The sequence below is a fragment of the Sminthopsis crassicaudata genome, chromosome X, assembly GCF_048593235.1.
Source record: "Sminthopsis crassicaudata isolate SCR6 chromosome X, ASM4859323v1, whole genome shotgun sequence".
Lineage (NCBI taxonomy): Eukaryota > Metazoa > Chordata > Mammalia > Dasyuromorphia > Dasyuridae > Sminthopsis > Sminthopsis crassicaudata.
The window spans coordinates 60992653-61010397 of record NC_133623.1 but is presented as its reverse complement, the minus strand read 5'-3'; the positions used below and the strand labels follow the sequence as shown (position 1 = coordinate 61010397).

Below are 17745 nucleotides of genomic sequence, written 5' to 3'. Positions count from 1 at the left end.
CTGCTGTCCCCTTGCTTTCAGTCTCTCCCAACATCAGGGTCTTTTCCAATGAGTGCCATCTTTTCATTATATGGTCAGAGTACTTAAGTGTCAGCTTCAGTGTGTGTCCTCCCAATGAGTAGTCTGAATTAATTTCTAAATATTGACTGACTTAATCAGTCCAAAGGACTCTGACGTCTTCTCCAGCGCCACAATTTTAAAGCATGGATTCAGTGTCAAATACATCCAGTGCCAGCACTGGAGTCGGGAAGATTCATCTTCCTGAGTTCATGTGTGGTCTCAGACACTTACTAGCTTTGCCTGGATAAGTCGCTTCATCCTGTTTGCCTCAGTTTCCTCATCTGTAAAATGAGCTGGAGAAGGAAATGGCCAACTGCTCCAGTATCTCTGCCAAGAAAACCCCAAATGGAGTCACAGACATGACTGCAAATGATTGAACAACAGCAATAGATACAACAGAGGCAGTATGACATAATTACTAGAGAGCCGGCCTCAAAGTCCCAGCTGACACATCTCCATATTCCTGGTATTGTAAATATATTCCTGTGTTGAGACATGTTAAGTACTTAAGAAATGCGTTCTTCTGAATTGTGCTTTATGTAGAAAAAGCTATTCCCGTGTACCTTTCTGATCTGAAACAAATTTATTAGAGTATTACTGAATTCTTAGTAGTTTTTTCTCATTAGCTTCCCAACTAACACAGCAAGTTTAAAAGGTTAAAGATCTCCTGAGCCTCTCAGAGATATGGGTTCAAACGAAGTACTTCTTTGTACAATTTTTCATTTTTGTCATCGTCATCGCACTATTTTGTACAAATTGCTATCATGTGTGGCCAGGGCAGGGTGAAAGGTCCACAAAAGTAAGGGTTAGCCTACTTGAAAAGATTGGGAAATACTAGGGTATACACCTCCCTTTATTGGCTCCATCACTTGGCCAGTTTCTGTTTCCTAGACCATCTGGTTTGAATGGCTTTTCAGAAGCTGGACCCATCCCCGAATCCCATAGAAATGAAAAGGGCTGATAGGTCACCTGTGATTTTAACACCTCGGTGAAAGAGCTGTTGAATTCTAGAGTCTAGTTTTTGTTTGTTCCCGTTCTGAAAGGGACCAAAGTCTCCCATGTACAAACAGTGAAAGCATCGGAGCCACAGACTTGTTACAACTGGTTACAACTGTGATTTAGCTGGCTTCACCTCATGACACATCAAAGAGTTTTTCCAAAGAATTTTATTTTGAATTAATTTCAAAGGAAGAAAAGAAAAATGATTATATTCAAAGAAAAAAAGAATCAAACATTGTTCTCTGTTCCCATAATACCAGAAGAGAAATATAAGTAAAACACCCACTGAAAAAAAAAAAAAAAAAAAAAGAAAAAAAAAAAAACACAAGGTCTAGAAAAACAAGCAGAACAAGATGTTAGAAATTCTTCTCTAGGATAGGATTAGTATTGTTAGACTACCTACGAGAGCACAGAGAGAAAGGCAGAGAGAACTCTAGATTTTAGAGTCCAGGATCCATTTTTTTTTTTGAGGGTCATGGTGGGGACCACATCCAGGATGTTTGTGACTGGCCCCAAGCGAGGTCTGCCATCATTTGAATTGGTTGTCAATCAAGGTCCCTTTCATCTTGGCTTTCTTTGCTTCTAGCTCAGCCTAGAGAGAATGAGGAGTGCATGTTGTGAGACACGATCTAGAAGGAGTTCTTTTATCCCCTTCTTTGTCTAGCCTCCCTAAACACTGTCCTGAAGTTCTAGCTCACTCGCACAAGCATGCTCCGCTAGTACGGCCAATGGTTCACCAGTCAGTAACTGACAGGCTGACCGAACTTCTGATGAGACCCTGAAAGGGCATCTGGTTTTCTCTAGTACCATGACTTTTATCCCAAACCCAAAGCAGAATATCAGATTACAGAAACCAATACCCCAAGAAGCCAGTCTACAGTCTGTTTAGACCAGATAGGCCTCAATCTTAATCTTATTTGGGAAATTGGCTTTTGGGGGGATATTTTGGAAAAATAAAACAAAACAAAACTGTATTTCAATATAATCAGTTTCCTTTGGAACTTAATATATTTGATTGGATGCCTAGAAAGACCATCTTCTGAGAAGGAGGCCTCAGGTTTTGTCAGACTGACTCCCAACAGGGACAAAAGAAACCCTGGTCTGGAACTTCTTAAACTTTTTCTACTCGGGATCTCTTTTTGCCCAAAAAATTTCTCTGTGATCCCAGGTATATAGAGGTATATAAAATAGCCATATAAATCAAACATTTACTGCAAAGAAATCATAATTCCACGACCGACACCCACATTCAGCTACAAGACCCCATATGGAGTTGTGAACCAGTGTAAGCAATAATTCCCACCACACCTAGAAGGGCCAGTGTTTCAAGGCATGAAGAGAGAATGGAGTGTCCCCGATCTACTCAGCAGGTGAAAACAAGTTCTGCCAAGAGTTCCCACACACGAGGCAGGACCTATGTTCACAGCTAGTTTGCAGCCCGACGGTCATGAGGCCTGATGATAAACTGGACGAGTGACTTAGATTGTAAGCATTCTGAGGGCAGCCATTGCGTCTGCCTTTTTTTATGTGTATCCCCAACACTTAGCACAGTGCCTGACCCAGAGCACGCGCTTACTAAACGCTTGTTGACTGATTGTTGAGCAACCGACTGCCTTCCTGGGTTCCTTCCCCCAATGACAGATTTTTCTCTCCTCTGCCGGGGAAGCCGTGCCCACGGCCAGCGTCACTCACCAGCTCCTGAAGCCGTCTCTTGCTCATGCCTTTCCTCTCCAGCTGTTTTTCAATCACTTTGGCGTTCTGTGCATATGAATCAGCAATTTCTCTCTGGCAGAAAACAATTCAACAAACCATCACTGGACTTTCAACAGTGATACCCAGACCAGAAGGGGCTGCAAATGTCACCTGTGCAATAAGATCACCATGCCGAACAGCAGGAGTTTGGCCGTCGCCCAGGAAAGACGAAAAAAAAAAAAAAAAAAAAACAACAACACCCCAAACCCCAAGCTTCTCCAGCTCATCTTTCCAATAATCCCAAGAGTTCAGGTTTCAACTTCACCCACTGGCAAAATAACAGCCAACGCATTTTCCAGTGAGCAGCTCATGTTAAAATACCATAAAGACAACTGTTGCTACTAATAGTGCCGGACCAGTTGGGAGAGAAAAAGCTTTCTAAAATGGAAAGCCTTGACCTTGAAAGAAGGACATGATCCAACTCTAATTTTATCAAGGATGAGCTTTCAACTGGAAAGTTTTGAAGTCTCATCTCTTTCTTCTTTCTTTTCTTCTCTTCCTACACCATTCTCCCCCCATAGGTTTTGTCTGATCTATGCAAATTGTTGAGGATCACGCTAAGTGTGGAAACCCAGAGAGCCTGTAAAAAGGTCAGAACCACCCTGTCCCATTGGTACGATCACTTCTGATCTTTTTACAGGCTCTCTGGGTTTCCACACTTAGCGTGGTCCTCAACAGCAAATGATTCCCCAATCTCTTCCCTGAGCTTCAGCTCCATATTGACAGCTCTGAGCTGCTCCTGCTCAGGAAATTTCCTATTGTCTAGAGGATAAAATACAAAGTTCCCTGCCTGGCACCGAAGGGCCTTCACATTCTGATTCCAGCTTCCCTGGCTCGTCTGATTTGACCTGACTTTCCTTCACGTACTCTCCAATCCAGCCAAAATGGCTAGCTGTTTCCTGCTCGGATCTTAGGGTCTCCTTGCAGGCCATGTTTTTTCCTTCTCATCTACTGAGAACCTTCTCTTCCCTGGAGGCTCAACTCAGGCCCCTTTCCCAGGGGTCCTTGCTGCTCTCCTCCCTTTTCCTAGGGCACTGGTCTGGCCTCCTTTGAGTCAATCACACTCAATCTGGATGACACTTATTTATGAGCACATTCTATCTCTGCTAGCCCCCCCCCCCAATCCCCAGGATAAGTGAGCTCTTGGAGAACTGGGAGCAGCCAAGGTTTCATCATTTGTACTCCCAACACCTCGCCCAGTGCCTCCCACTTAGCAAGAACGCATTGAATGTTTAGGGAATTGTGTAGTGAAAAAAATTCAGTTCCAGAGAGGGGGAAAGTGACAGCTGCTAAACTGTGGAGCCAAAATGAGATGAGCAGTGTTCCACTAGAGCCTAATGTTCGGGAAGAACCCAGACAGGGGCCTTTCTCGTTGCCTCTGGGAAAAGGAAAACTCACAGCCTCAATCTCCTCCTCCTCTTCATCAATGGTGGAGACAGTGACAGAACTGAATTTGCCCATGTCCTTGGTACGCTTAGTCATCATTACCTAGAAATACAAGAAGAAGATGTAATCCAATGTCTGGTTCAATTTGGCTGGCCAGGATGCCCGTGTTTCTCTGTGACGGAGGCCATACTTACCCCATACTTACTCAGTAGTTTGAAAAACCATAAGCTTTGACTTTTCATCATTTTTTTCACCAGGAATTTTAAAAAACTGATGAACAAACCAGGTGGAATCATCTGGTTTTTCAATGCTCAGACCGAAGACATTTTGAAAGGAAAGTAGAATAATAACAGTTTACATGTACATAGGGCTTTAGAGTTACAAAGCGCCTGACACATTTCATCTCATTTCCTGTAATACAGACAGGGTAGGAATTATCTCCATTTTACAAATGGGGAAACGAGGCAGAGAGCAATGAAGAGTCCTCCTGAAGATCTTTATAGAGTACGGTTTTGAACCCTAAACAACTTGGATACTCACACCTGCTGAAACCTCCTTCGAAGGAAATGAAAAGGTTTCTGGGGAAATTTTGAGGCTTTACAAGAACAATAGACTGATTTCATTGGTACAGAGAACTCTCAGTACAGAAACCGCCTTTATCAAGATAGATCTACAAATTATAATTTTAGAAAGTTGTTGGAGGGACTGAAAAGATGCGATCTCATTTTATAATCACTTTAAAAGTAAATATGATTGAAACAGAAAAGAAAATTCAGCATTGGCAGGGCTGCAGGCTTGCGAGAATTTTAATATGCTGCTAGAGTAATTGTAGGCTGCTGCAAATGTTCTGCAGAGGAATAGGACAATAGTAAACTGCAAAAGTTTTCTTTTAACCCTGAAACTTCTTGGCTAGAATTTTATTCTAAGAACGGCCTTTAAAAGAGGAGAAAAAGTCCAATGTGGACAAAAATATTCATGGCCACTTAATCCGTGAGAGCAAAAAGTTCGAGCCACCTGTCGACCGATGTCTGGCAAATGGCTGAATAAATCACGGCACACTCACGGTAAGGCAACCTCCGGTGATTGAAAAGGGCCAGCCTCAGAGTCAAGAAGAATCAGGATTGAGTCTTGCTACTTTCACATACTGACTCAGTGATTCTGGGCAAGTCATCTAACCTCCGCTGTCCCAGGAGCTCCACTGTAAGCACCTAAATCATCATCTCAGACTATAAGCTGCAGTAATTGCCAATACATGTCGGCAAAGGTAGCAAGCACACAGGGAATTTAAGCTACTAGCACAATTACAGACCCATTCTCCACTTCAGCCAAATGAATGCAATGCAACTATAAGCTACTGTCGACAACAATGACCACGATGACAAACACGACAACGACAATGATGACGACAATGACGATGATGACAACAATAAATGCAAAGCAGATAGAGAAACAGAGAAAGAGCTATAAGAAGAAATGTAAAATCAAATCACCAGGTTTAGAATTGTGCACACTTGACAACAAACTCTCTCTTTGTCTGTCTCTCCCTCGCTTTTTTTTCTCCCTCCATTTATGTATATATAAATATACACATAGGTATGTTTTGTACATATATAAATGTTTTGTCTGTACAAAATTATACAAAATAAATATATTATAGTTTACTGTCAAGTGTGCGATATAGATGTGTGAATATAAATATATAGATATATATATATACACCTCTCTCTCAACATATATATTATATATGTATATAGACACATATTTAAAGGCAAAAAAAAGCAAGAAAGCAATAAATAGGCAAGACACTGAAAGGAAAAAAGTATACCATACTTTGTTAAGTCCTAGGGGTTTTAGCAAAGATTTTCCTCCTTACTTTGAATGCTTCTTTGATTATTGTTGATACTAAATTTATAATGATCAGTGTTTTGAAGCTTTAAAGTAGACATCATGGGGGAAAAAAAGCATGTCCATAAAGGACATTCATTGCTGTTCCACTGGGAAGCTGAGCAGAGACAGATAAAAATGAGTTGGGCTTCACCTCTCCTTGTTTTGTCAGGCGATTTGGGTCTTAGGTCTCGGTGCTGACTATAGAGAAGTTTTCTTTATACGACAGCAGTTACCTTCTTAGGAGGTTCTTGTTTTTGACTGTATATGTTGGTTTTCCCAAAGCCCTGTCCAAACTTGACAACTGCTCCATCCACGATAAAGGTCACTGGAGCATTTTTCTGCTGGTGCTGGTAAAAGAGCAGCAAGCCACACCTGCAAACAGCAAAGATTCAGATCCCGACCCCACTGGTTCTCCAAGTGTGGCGAGACAAAGAAAAAAAAGGCAGCCATGGTGGAGTCGAGAGATGGTGAGGGTTTCGAGTCAGAGGATGCAGGTTTGAATCAATCATGCTTTTGTTTGCTAGGACCTTAAAATACTCGATCTCGAGCAAGAAGAGACCTTGGAAGCCACTGAATCCAACCCCCTTTCCCATCTCTGGAGGTAAGGCTCTTTCTTTGTCCAGAGAAGAGTTCAGGACAGAGAATGACTCTGATGTCCAGGGAGGGGAAGGGCCTTGCCCAGATTCAGAGGACTACCAAGTATCTGAAGTGAGACTGAAATCAGGTTTTTCAGACTCTGATATTACAAGTAGGTCCTACCAAAAAGGCAACGTCCTTTTACAGGAACATTGCTGCTCCCGGTACCCTTTCCGTGATTGGAAAGGGACTAATATTTTGAATAAGCAGAATTTGGAGGCAGGAAAAGTTGTAAGTAGAAGAATGTGACAAGAAACAAAAACAGACAAACAATGTGAGCCCGAATGGAGCAGGAGATGGCAACGCGACGGCACTACTCACTTTGCACACTTCTTCCGGAACTGCCGTTCTATTCCTTCAGACCTGCAAAGACAAAGGAAGAGGTCACAAAGAAAGAGACCAACCGGTGGCAGTCTGCTCCCCCCTGATCATTTGCAGTCACATCACCTGCTGTCTTCCAAAGGCGGGGGGGCCTCTCAACACCAGCTCACTTTACAGACCAAGTGACTCTGGGTCATTAAACCTCCTGAGCCACCTGCAGAGAGTTACAATTGATTTTTGCTGCTGCCTCCCATGGGCCTTCCCTTGTGAATGCCAGTTTGGACCTTGCTCTCCTGACACAAACAGTTTCTCTTTAGCAACTGGACAGAGCCCCTCTGAGAGCAGCTGCTAGCCCCCAGCTGTCTCACTCTCATTCTCTCTCACAGAGCGCGCTCTCTCTCTCTCTCTCTCTCTCTCTCTCTCTCTCTCTCTCTCTCTCTTCTCTCTCTCCCTCCCTCTGTCTCTGTCTCTGTCTCTCTGTCTCTCTCTCTCTCTCTCACACACACACACACACACACACACACACACACACACACACACTACACATGGCATTGTATTAGTGGTTTATTCTAGGTCTTTTCATTAACACAAGAAAGAATACACTAATGAAAACAACCAGAAAATTCAAATTATATGAACTAGAATTCTCCCAAATAAAGTGTGACTATGGCAGAAGCCGAGCGGGAGGACCCTCAGAGGCCAACTGGCCCAACCCCTTCATTTGACACATAAGGAAACTGAGGTCCAGGGAGGGCAAGAAACTTAGCCAAGGGCACACGGGCAGGGATTTTAACTCAGATGCCCTCTGCCTCCAGAACCAGTGCTGTTTCCATTATGCTACACTGCCTCCTCTTACTCTCAGACCCAGCCCTCTGTTTTTTTTGCAATGGCTACTTTTTCAATTCCTTGGATTCGAATGATAAAGCCAACTGCCCCCAAAGCTAGCAAACGAGCAGAGAAGTATTAGCAACAAACACAATTGCAACACGCCTGGGGAATAACAAATCAAAAGAGACACATCTACTTGGATCCATCCGAGGCTAAAAAAAATATGAGACTGCCCACAAAGCAAGAAGAAAGCTACGGATCGGATCGGCAGGCATCTACACTTGTTGGGGTGCTCTCTGTCCTAATCCTCCCCGCCACAGGAGCTCTCCTATAGAGAGAAGCAGCGTCTTACCTCCGGAGATGGACACTCTCCTCTTCTTCTGTGTTACAGAACTTGTGAGCATGTTTGGCTGCATCAATTACCCGGGCTCGGTCCCGAGGTCTCATGGGTAATTTCTCTAACTGGCAATCTGAAGAAAGAAAGGGAGACGGGTCACTGAGGGTCATGGCTCAAGGGAGAGTCTTGAGGAAGGTCCTTGTAACACTGTTTTCCACCCCCTTTGCATCAGTTATAAGATCTAAGATGTTTAATTTTCACTGGCACTTGGCGATGTCGTTTTTAAAGGATACCACTGATATATTTATTTAGCTAAAATGTTTACATGGGCAGGGGGAAGTTTTCTTGGCCTGCAACTTCAACAGGAACTAGCTGATAGGATTCTTTTATCTACCAATGCTTAATACAGTGTTGTGTGAGTGCGGGACAAATGCTATGCCAGAAGGGAGGCCCCAAACTATGTAGGCGGCACAGAATTCTAAGAGGAAAGTCAGCGGATGAGATGTTCTCAAGAATGTAACTGTAACAACACAAACACAAGCACAAACAATTCCGCTGAGGAATAAAAGAAAGCTGTCCAAAGAGAGCAAAGTGGGAATGCCAAAAGAACTCACCAACCAACTTCGACTTTAAAATATACACTCATTAAATTGGCCGAGTGCAAAAGATCGGAGAACTCGATGCTGGGAAGGGGGTAATGGAAGACAGCTTACTATGATTCACTCCTGGACGAGCTACGACTTGGACCAACTATTCTAAAAAACAACTTGGAATCAGACAAAGAAAATTTACCGAACCGTTCGTCCCCCTTGACCCACAGATCACTAAGCTTTCTATGCCAAGGAGGTTAATGAAAGGTTGAAAAGACCTGGATGCTTGAAAACTGTTATGAAAAAAAAAAAATAAATATATATATTAATATATATATATATATTAATATATATATATATATATATATATATATATATATATATATATATATATATACCAAAGTATTATCTATAAGAAAAAAAAAATAACAGTTGAAAACCAAATCTGTACCCAAAGATTGGTGAATGGATGTAATAAAATGGTGGCAAAGAAATGTAATAATAGTAGTATTAGTAGTGTGCAATAAATGTATATTACTGCACCATAAGGAAACAGCCAGAGAAACGTAGGGGAATTCTCATGAAGAAACACAGAGCAAATAAAATAGAACCAGAAGAACATTATACACAGTGACTAGAGAATGTAAAGAAAGGCAACAAAACTTGGACCAAATACAATGGATAATGTTAAAATGAAGATATATAGCCTTCAAAAGGGTTAACAATTTATGGCAAACTACAAAAGTGGGATTTATTATCACCGGCGATCGCTCTCATCTCTGTTTATGAGAAATATATTTTGGGAGGCTCTTTGATGTGAACAAAATAAGCACATCAGTAAAGTCTTAAAACAAACAGAGACCTACGGGGGATGAAAGCAAAAGAAAGTTACTGCAGATGAATACAAAAATCGACAGTATTCTGCAAAAATGTTGGGGGGGGGGTGCAGGGCTCCGAATAGGCTGTGGTGGACAATGAATGCTGATGACAACAAAGAGGGCATTTGAAAAGCTCTGCTGAGTGTCTAACTTAAGGAGGTCCAAGACTGTGTATGAAAATAGTTATAGCAACTCAAATGCTTTAATGTAGGAAAGGACTGGAAACAAAGAGGATGCCCAATACTTGTGGAATGGTTGAATAAATTGTAGTATTTGAATGTAACAGAAGAGTGAGAAATTATAAATATGATGGAGCCAGGGAGACCTGAAAATTTTGTATGTCTGAAGCAGGAAAAAAAGACAGTCTCCACAATGACAAGAATGGTAGTAATGTAAAGGTAAGTAACATGGAGAAAACTTCAAAACTCTGATTGCTCCTGACTCCAAAAGACTGATGAAGAAACCTGCTTCCAAACTCTTGGAAGAAAAGTACTGTACTATAGGTACAGAATAAGACCTAAGTTTATCCACAGAAGAGATATACGGATTATTTTGCTTATTTATTGATTATGAGGGGAAATTTTGAGCATCAATGAAATATTAAAAAGTAATACAAATAATAACAAAAAACAACACACACACACACACAAAAATAACACAATAAAAAAGAGTTCCTAAGCAGAGACTCAAGCAGGTAGTAAGGTAACATATTATATTTAATACACTTTTTTTATAAAACCAGAAACAGAAACGGTGTCTATATAATCCTTTTTCCTTTTCTTTGCATAAAGAAACATTTGTGTTTATTGGTGTTTAAGTGTAGATTTTTTAAAAAATGTTTAAAAAAAAAAAAACAAATCCAAAAATAAACCTGAGAAACTATGTGGGAGGCAAGAAGAAGATCAAGGAAAGGAGAATATCATGACTTAGGTAAGAGAAGATCATTTTAACAGAAATAAAAATTATAATATAATTATATAATTATTTTGTTTCTGTTTTCTTTACCAGACTGTTCTCTTTGGACTTTGGACGTCTAAAAACAGAAACAAAAATTGGTAACTTCGAGTTAAAATTCAAGACAAGCGAATGGATGGCAAAAGCTCGTCTCCCAAGTTGAAACCGCCAAGCTCAATCTACCTCTCAGGGTACTTACAGAGCTGGCAAGCATGCTTACTGAGCCAATGCTGGCAATTTCTGAAAAAGCATGGAAACAAAAAGAAGGACTGGAGAGAAATGTCCGAATGTTATTATTTTTTCAAATAGGGGAGTAGTGGACAGGTTGCTAAGTGTGATCTGAATTCCTGGCAAAACTGTATAGTACTAAAGAAATAGCTCAAGAATATGTAGAATGTTCTAATTACCAGAACCATTATGTCATGCCAGACTAACCTCCTTCTAACAGGTGGATCAAGGAAACAAGTAGACAGTGTGCCTAAATTTGATCAAAGCATTGAAAGAAGTCTCTGATGTGCTGTTTGTGGACACAATGGAGAGATGTGGACTGGATACTATAATTAGGTGGATGGTTAAAGAGGATTATATAGCTCTAGAGCTGGCAGGGACCTCAGAAGCCTTCTGGTCCAAGCTCTTCACTTTACAAAGAGGGAAACGGAGGCCCGTGAAGGAGAAAGGAGAAGGGATTTTTATGCTGCCAATTACATGCCAGGCACCGTGCTGTGTGCTTTTTACAAATATTAAACACATTTGATCCTCACAACAAGCCTGAAAAATAGATGCTGTTATTCTCCTCATTTTACGGACAAGGAAATAGAGATTAAGTGACTTGCCCAGGATCACACAGCTAGTAAGTGTTAAAGGCAGGATTAAAACTCAGGTGTTCCTGACTCCAGGCCCAGTTCTCTATTCACTGTGCCTTCAGCTAAGGTTAGGGGGCCTGCCCAAATTCAGCAGAAATCAGCAAATGTCAGGATTTGAATCTTATTCCTTTTTGTTTGTTTTGTTTTTCACAGCTGGAGCTCAAACCACAGGGGTCTGGATTGAAGTGAAATGACAGGAATTGTCAGAGTGAAATGGTCCCCAGATGCTGTTCCAATTTATCTATCTCTGACTTGGATGAAGGCATCCTCGTGTGATATGGCACAAAGCTGCATCAACAGGTGCATCAACACCAGAATCAGGTGACAATGACGCAGACCACACACAGACCCCCACGTTAGGGAGGCCTCATATTATGGATACCACATTTTAGGAAGAACAGTGATTCTTCTGGAGTAGAGTTGGAAGAGGCCTTAGAAACTATCAGGTATGATTCTCCTAATTTTACAGAAAAGGAAACTGAGACCCAGAAAGAGTAAAGTGACTTGTCCAAAGCCAGATAAGTTATAAATGGCAGTAGGGCCAGGATTTGAACTTGGGCTCCAGGATGGACCCTAAATCCAATTCTCTTTTCCCTTGTAATATGATGCCACGGGAAAACAACAGAGGTGGAGACTATACCATGCCTACATATCCATGGACAAATCGCTTCGCTACCCTGTGCCTGTTAAGTGAGGAGGCTGGACTGGATGCCTCTCTTGTTCTAAAGCCATTATCTTTGAATCTAGATGAGGACTGGTTAAAGAAACTGGGTTCATTTACCAACTGACCACTGGAAAATGAACAGAATCGTGTTTCTGACTAATAGGGAAGTATCTAAAGTTCAAGTATTTGAAAGGTTGTGGTATAGAAGAGGGATTTAAAAAGCAAGCAAATAGCAAAATAACTGTATGGACATGTATACATATATTGTATTTAACATATACTTTAACATATTTAACATGTATTGGTCAACCTGCCACCTGGGGGGGGGGGGAGGAGGGGAAAAGTTGGAACAAAAAGGTTTTGCACTTGTCAATGCTGAAAAATTACCCATGCATATATCTGGTAAATAAAAAGCTATAATAAAAAAAAGCAAGCAAATAACTCGGTCCCCATTTTGAAGGAGTCTGAAACCCTGATGGGGAACATAATTTCATGATGGAAAGAAATTAAGCAATTTACAAAGTAATATATCAGCAAACAGAAAAGGGCAAATGATTCAAGGGCAAAAGTACTGCTGGATTTGGAGTCTGAGGGCCTGACTTTGCTACATCCCAGAATCCTGGGTGATCTTAGCCAAGTCACACAGTTCACTCCTTAGGGAGTGAACTAGATGGCCTCTGAGATCACTTCCAGCTCTAGATCTAGGATTCTGCCTGTGGTCAAATCACCACCTCATATTTCCTCTCCATTTGGTCAGTTAACAAACATTTATTAAGCACCTACTACGTGCCAGGTTCTTGGGATACAAAGACAAAAGACAGCTCTTGTCCTTACAGTCTAAAGGGGGAGGGATAAGGACTAGATCTGAGATTTCATTGGCATCAGGACACCTAGCTGAGGAAATTCCCACTCGTAATTCAGAACAGCAGCTTCTCTGCAAGGTATAGTCTTAGAAAGTAACCCAAGGCACTGACAGTTACTCAGGATCACATGCCTGGCTTTGAGGCCAGTTTCCTCTTTACTATAGCATCCTATATAATAGAGGAGACAATGTGTAAATAAATAGGCACGTATAAGATACGTTCAGAATAGATACAAAATAATCTAATACAAATAAAACCAAACATGTATACATATATTGTATTTAATTTATACTCTAACATATTTAACATGTATTGGTCGACCTGCCACCTGGGGATGGGGGGAAGGAGGGAAAAATTGGAAAAAAAAAAAGTTTTGGCAATTGTCAACGTTGTAAAATTACCCATGCAAATATCTGGTAAATAAAAACTATTATTATTTAAAAAAAAATAAAACCAAAGTAGCCAAGATTAAAAGGAAAACAGAAAACTAGGGAGGAAACTTCAATAGACAATCTCAGATAAACATCTCATTTTTCAGATTTATAAAGAGCTTTGTCAAATTCATAAGAAGACAAATCATTCTCCGATTGCCAAATGAGCAAAGGATACAAACAGGCAGTTTTTCAATGAAGAAAACAAAACCATATATAGTCAAATGAAAAAAAAAATGCTCTAAATCATTATTGATTAGGGAAATTCAAATTAAGACTACAGACATAATCTTATATCTGTCAGATTGGCTAAAGTGATAGACATGTTTAAACTGGGAATGGCGGAAATAAGTTGTGATTTTGGATTGTGATTGAATACTACTGTGATATAAGAAATGATGAGTTGGTTGATTTTAAAAAACCATGGAAAGACTATGAAGATGCTATCTATCTCTAAAGAAAGAACAGATAAATAAAAAATATGTATAGTATGGTCTTATATGTGTGTGTGTATAGATATAAATGTAAATATATATTCTTGTTTAATTGTAACCTTCTTTAGAGTGGGAGGAAGAAAAATAAAATAAAAAGTACACAGCAGAAAGCAAAAGAAAATTTAGAAGGAAGCACAGAAAAACTGGGCACCTTTGAAAAATAATGGCTAGTATTTATTATGTAATTTTCCAACAAAAAGTAAACAGTCTGAAATGGCAATTTATTATATTATATCGAATCCTCTTGGTATGTTCTGCTTCATGGAAATGTTCTTTCCTACTTTTTCTCATTTGGTACTTGTTTAAAATAAATAATTTTTTAAAAGTAATTTTAAGTGAAATGTTGTAGTTCAAGCTTATATGAATGATTTGAGACTTTATTTTTATGGCCTTAACCTTAGGCTGGACCTAAGAGTCTATGTATAAACATTAGTATGATGTTTCTGTTGTTAATAGAAACTGACCAAGAAATCAGAATTTTGATTTCTGTAAGATTTTTCTGTTTACACTCATACTGTAGGTAGTTTGCAAATAAAGGTTAATTTGGTATATTTAAAAAAAAAAAAAAAAGTAATCTTAAGAGGGGAAAGATCCAGCAACTATAAAGATCAGAAAAAGTCTCTTATAGAAGGTAGCATTTGAGCCAAGTCCTAATTGAAGTCAGAGAGAAGCTAAGGTCAAGGTAAGAAGAGAGACCATTCCATCTATATGGGCACCCAGTGAAAAAGTAGAACAGAGAGACAGAGAGTCTGACTGAAGAAACAGAGCCTTTAATATTAAATCACAAAGTAGGTAGAAGGGAATAAAACCTAAGAAGACCGAAAGGGTAGGAAGGGACCAGATTGGGAAGGGTTTTAAAAAGAAAAAGCACTAGAGATTACTGAAGGGAGCAAAAGAAAAAGCACTAGAGATTACTGAAGGGAGCAACCTTGGCAGCTGAGTGTGTGTGAAAGGATGGACTGCAATGGGAAGATCAGTTTGGGGCTTACTGCAACAATCTAGGCAGGAAATTATAAGGGCCTGAATTTTTGGACTGGGAAGAAGCCTTTCCCTCCTTCTCTCTCACCTGGGGATCTTGCCTTTTTACAGAGAAAGCTGATGTGAAAATGTGAAAATCCCTCTCCCTAGCAAAACTGCTTGATACCATCTCCTCCTCTTTCCTCCAGTTCCTGATGTTGAAGTGGCCCTTTTCTTCGCCAAGGCACTTGTGGTCCTATCTTTTGTCTTCTCCAAGTGTTTGCATACCCATATATCCAGGCCCCCCAAAATCTTCACCCTCTCCCTATATTCCTTCCCTACTACCTTCAAAAATATGCCCAAATCTCCCCCAGCCTTTAAAAAAAACAAACCCTTTATTATAGACTACTATCCCCTCAAGCTATCTTCCTATATCTCTCCTCCTTTTCTCAGGCAAACAATTACCAAAAAAAACTGTCTATAATCGATACCTCCATGTCCTCTTCTTTCTCTCTTCACCCTTTGTTTTGTTTGATCTCCAACCTTACCATTCAGCTGAAACTGCTCTCTCCAAAGTCACCAATGATTTTTTTTTTTTGGCCGAAGCAACTGGGGTTAAATGATTTGCGCAGGGTCACACATCTAGGAAGTGTTTAGTGTCTGAGGCCAGATTTGAACTCAGGTCTTCATGACTTCAGGATTGGTGCCCAATCCACTTCACCACATAGCTGCCCACCAATGATCTCTTAATTGCCAACTCTGATGGTCTTTTCTCAGTCTTTATGCCCATTCTCTCCTTCGGTATACTCACTCCTCTCCGAGTTCTTTGCGATAATACTCATTTCTTGCCCCCTACCCCTTACCTGTCTGGTTATTAGTTTCTTTTGCTGGCCTTCTAACTGTGGGCGCTCTCTAAGATTCTGTCCAAGGCCCTCTTCTCTTCTTCTAGTTTCCATCTTGGTAAATTCATCAACTCCCTTAAGTACCAGGCGAAGTCTCTCCCCACAGCTTCAGTCTCACATCACCAAATGCCTTTTGGATATTTCAATCTGGATGTCCTGGAGATAACTCAAACTCAACATGCCTAAAACTAAACAATTATCCCCAAACCCTTCTCTTTTCCAAATCGCTCTATTTTTAGCAAAGACATTATTAGTCTGTCAGATTTATAACATTAAAATTACACATCACATCACACCCCATATATCCAATCAGTTGTTAAATCTTGTTGTTTCTACCACTTAAAACACATACTGTATCCGATGACTTCTCTCTGCTCACATGTCTATCAAATTCAAGACTTCAACCTCTCTTTCCCAGAATCCTTTAGGAGGCAAGTCTCCTCATTATAATCATCGAGAGAATTAGGGGGAGCAGTGCCCCACAATCTGTGTACCAGAGATGAAGTCTGTTTTTCTTTTTCTTTTAGGAAATGTTTACAATACCTCAGTGTAAAATTTGGAGTATTCAGTCCCTGGCTATATTCTACAATGCTAAACTTTTTCAATGTTGTGTGCAGCTTCCACAAAACTCCCAACGAATTCCCATTACGCTGACCTGCAAAACTGCCATGGGCAAATGCCGGTGGTCTCCCTTCCTCAGTCTCTCGCCACTTCCGACCATCTATCTCCTTAAACTCAGATCTGACCGTACTGTTCCCCAATCCCTCAGTCACCTCCTGTGGCTTCTTATTGCCTCAAATGACCAACTATAAGAGCCCAACTTATCTTTCTAGATCCTTTGATCCATGCCTTCTCTCATCATAGTCTGTGCCTTTGCAGCGGATAGCCCCCCTTCTTCGGATTCACTCTACATCCACGTGCTCATTTTAAATCCCCCAGCCTTAAGTGGCTACTTTCCTAAAGCACCCAGTACTTAAGTGCCTTCTGTGTATTTGTAAGTCCTTTCTGTCTATTTCACATTAGAATGGAAGCTCTTTGAAGGCAGATATTGTTTTGAGTTCTCTGTACTGTGTGTGTGTTGGCGGATGCTTAATTTTGGAATGTGATCACTTAATCTAGGGATGGACACGCTGTGAAGGTAAAAGTGACAAGATTTGGCAACAGACTGGATATGTGGAGTGCCGGGAAGGAGTGGAAGAAGATTGGCTCAATAGGCAGCTCTCGATCTGTGGATCAGAAAGGGCAATCAGAAGATCGCACACCTGGGGGTGGGGGAGGGCCGAGGGGCACCCTGGACGGGAAATGGGGAGGGGATCCAATCAGGGGTTTGGGCTGGATGGGCTCGGAGATTCCTTCTCTTCCTGCTAGAAAGAATAGGAAGCCTCTGGTTTGTGTTTCCCTAGCCCGGAGCTCGGCGCAAATGCTTGGCACACGCTCCTTCATTCATTGGCGCTCTCGTTCTAGATCCGGGTACCCCTACGTTTCCGGGGGCCCGAGCAGAGGGGAGCGGTACGGGGGCCGGGGTGCCCCGGAACTCGGGGGAAAGGCGGGCGGCGGAGCCGCGGAGGAGGAGTCTACTCTGAGCGGGAGGGGCGCGTGGGCAGGCGGTTCCCAGGGAAGAGCCCGCTCTCTCGCTCGCCGGCAGCCGGGGCCCCCTCCCCGACGTCCTCCCCCCCTCCCTCACGTGTCTCGCCCTTTCGGCGACCGCCAGCCGGCGTGGCTCACCTAGGACCAGCACCATCTGACCGCACAGACAGTAATAGACGTGAAGGGGCTTCTCGCCGTCGTCATACTCTTCCCGGTCGCGGGTATCCGAGCACACCACTGAGCGCGAGACCACCTTCGGCATTACTCTGTTAATACCGCTACTCAATCCCAAACTTCCACTGGCTACCCGAGTGCCGGAAGGCGGGTGAGGGAGGCGGAAGGTCGGGGGAAATGAC

General features: G+C 41.5%; 1 protein-coding gene across 2 annotated transcripts; it reads right to left on the bottom strand.

Annotated features, from left to right (window-relative positions):
• Positions 1-1211: 1211 nt before the first annotated feature.
• STEEP1 (STING1 ER exit protein 1) lies at positions 1212-17735 on the bottom strand. Of its 2 annotated transcripts, XM_074277247.1 has the most exons (8): positions 17528-17637; positions 15764-15958; positions 8222-8339; positions 7042-7083; positions 6318-6456; positions 4210-4299; positions 2752-2844; positions 1212-1651 (listed from the first exon to the last, which is right to left on the bottom strand). In XM_074277247.1, the coding sequence occupies exons 3-8, from the start codon at positions 8314-8316 to the stop codon at positions 1589-1591; spliced, it is 522 nt and encodes a 173-aa protein (XP_074133348.1). In that variant the 5' UTR covers positions 8317-8339; positions 15764-15958; positions 17528-17637; the 3' UTR covers positions 1212-1588. The 2 variants fall into 2 exon arrangements, with proteins under 2 accessions (XP_074133348.1, XP_074133347.1); XM_074277246.1 differs by lacking the exon at positions 15764-15958 and having other exon boundaries at positions 17528-17735.
• Positions 17736-17745: the final 10 nt, after the last annotated feature.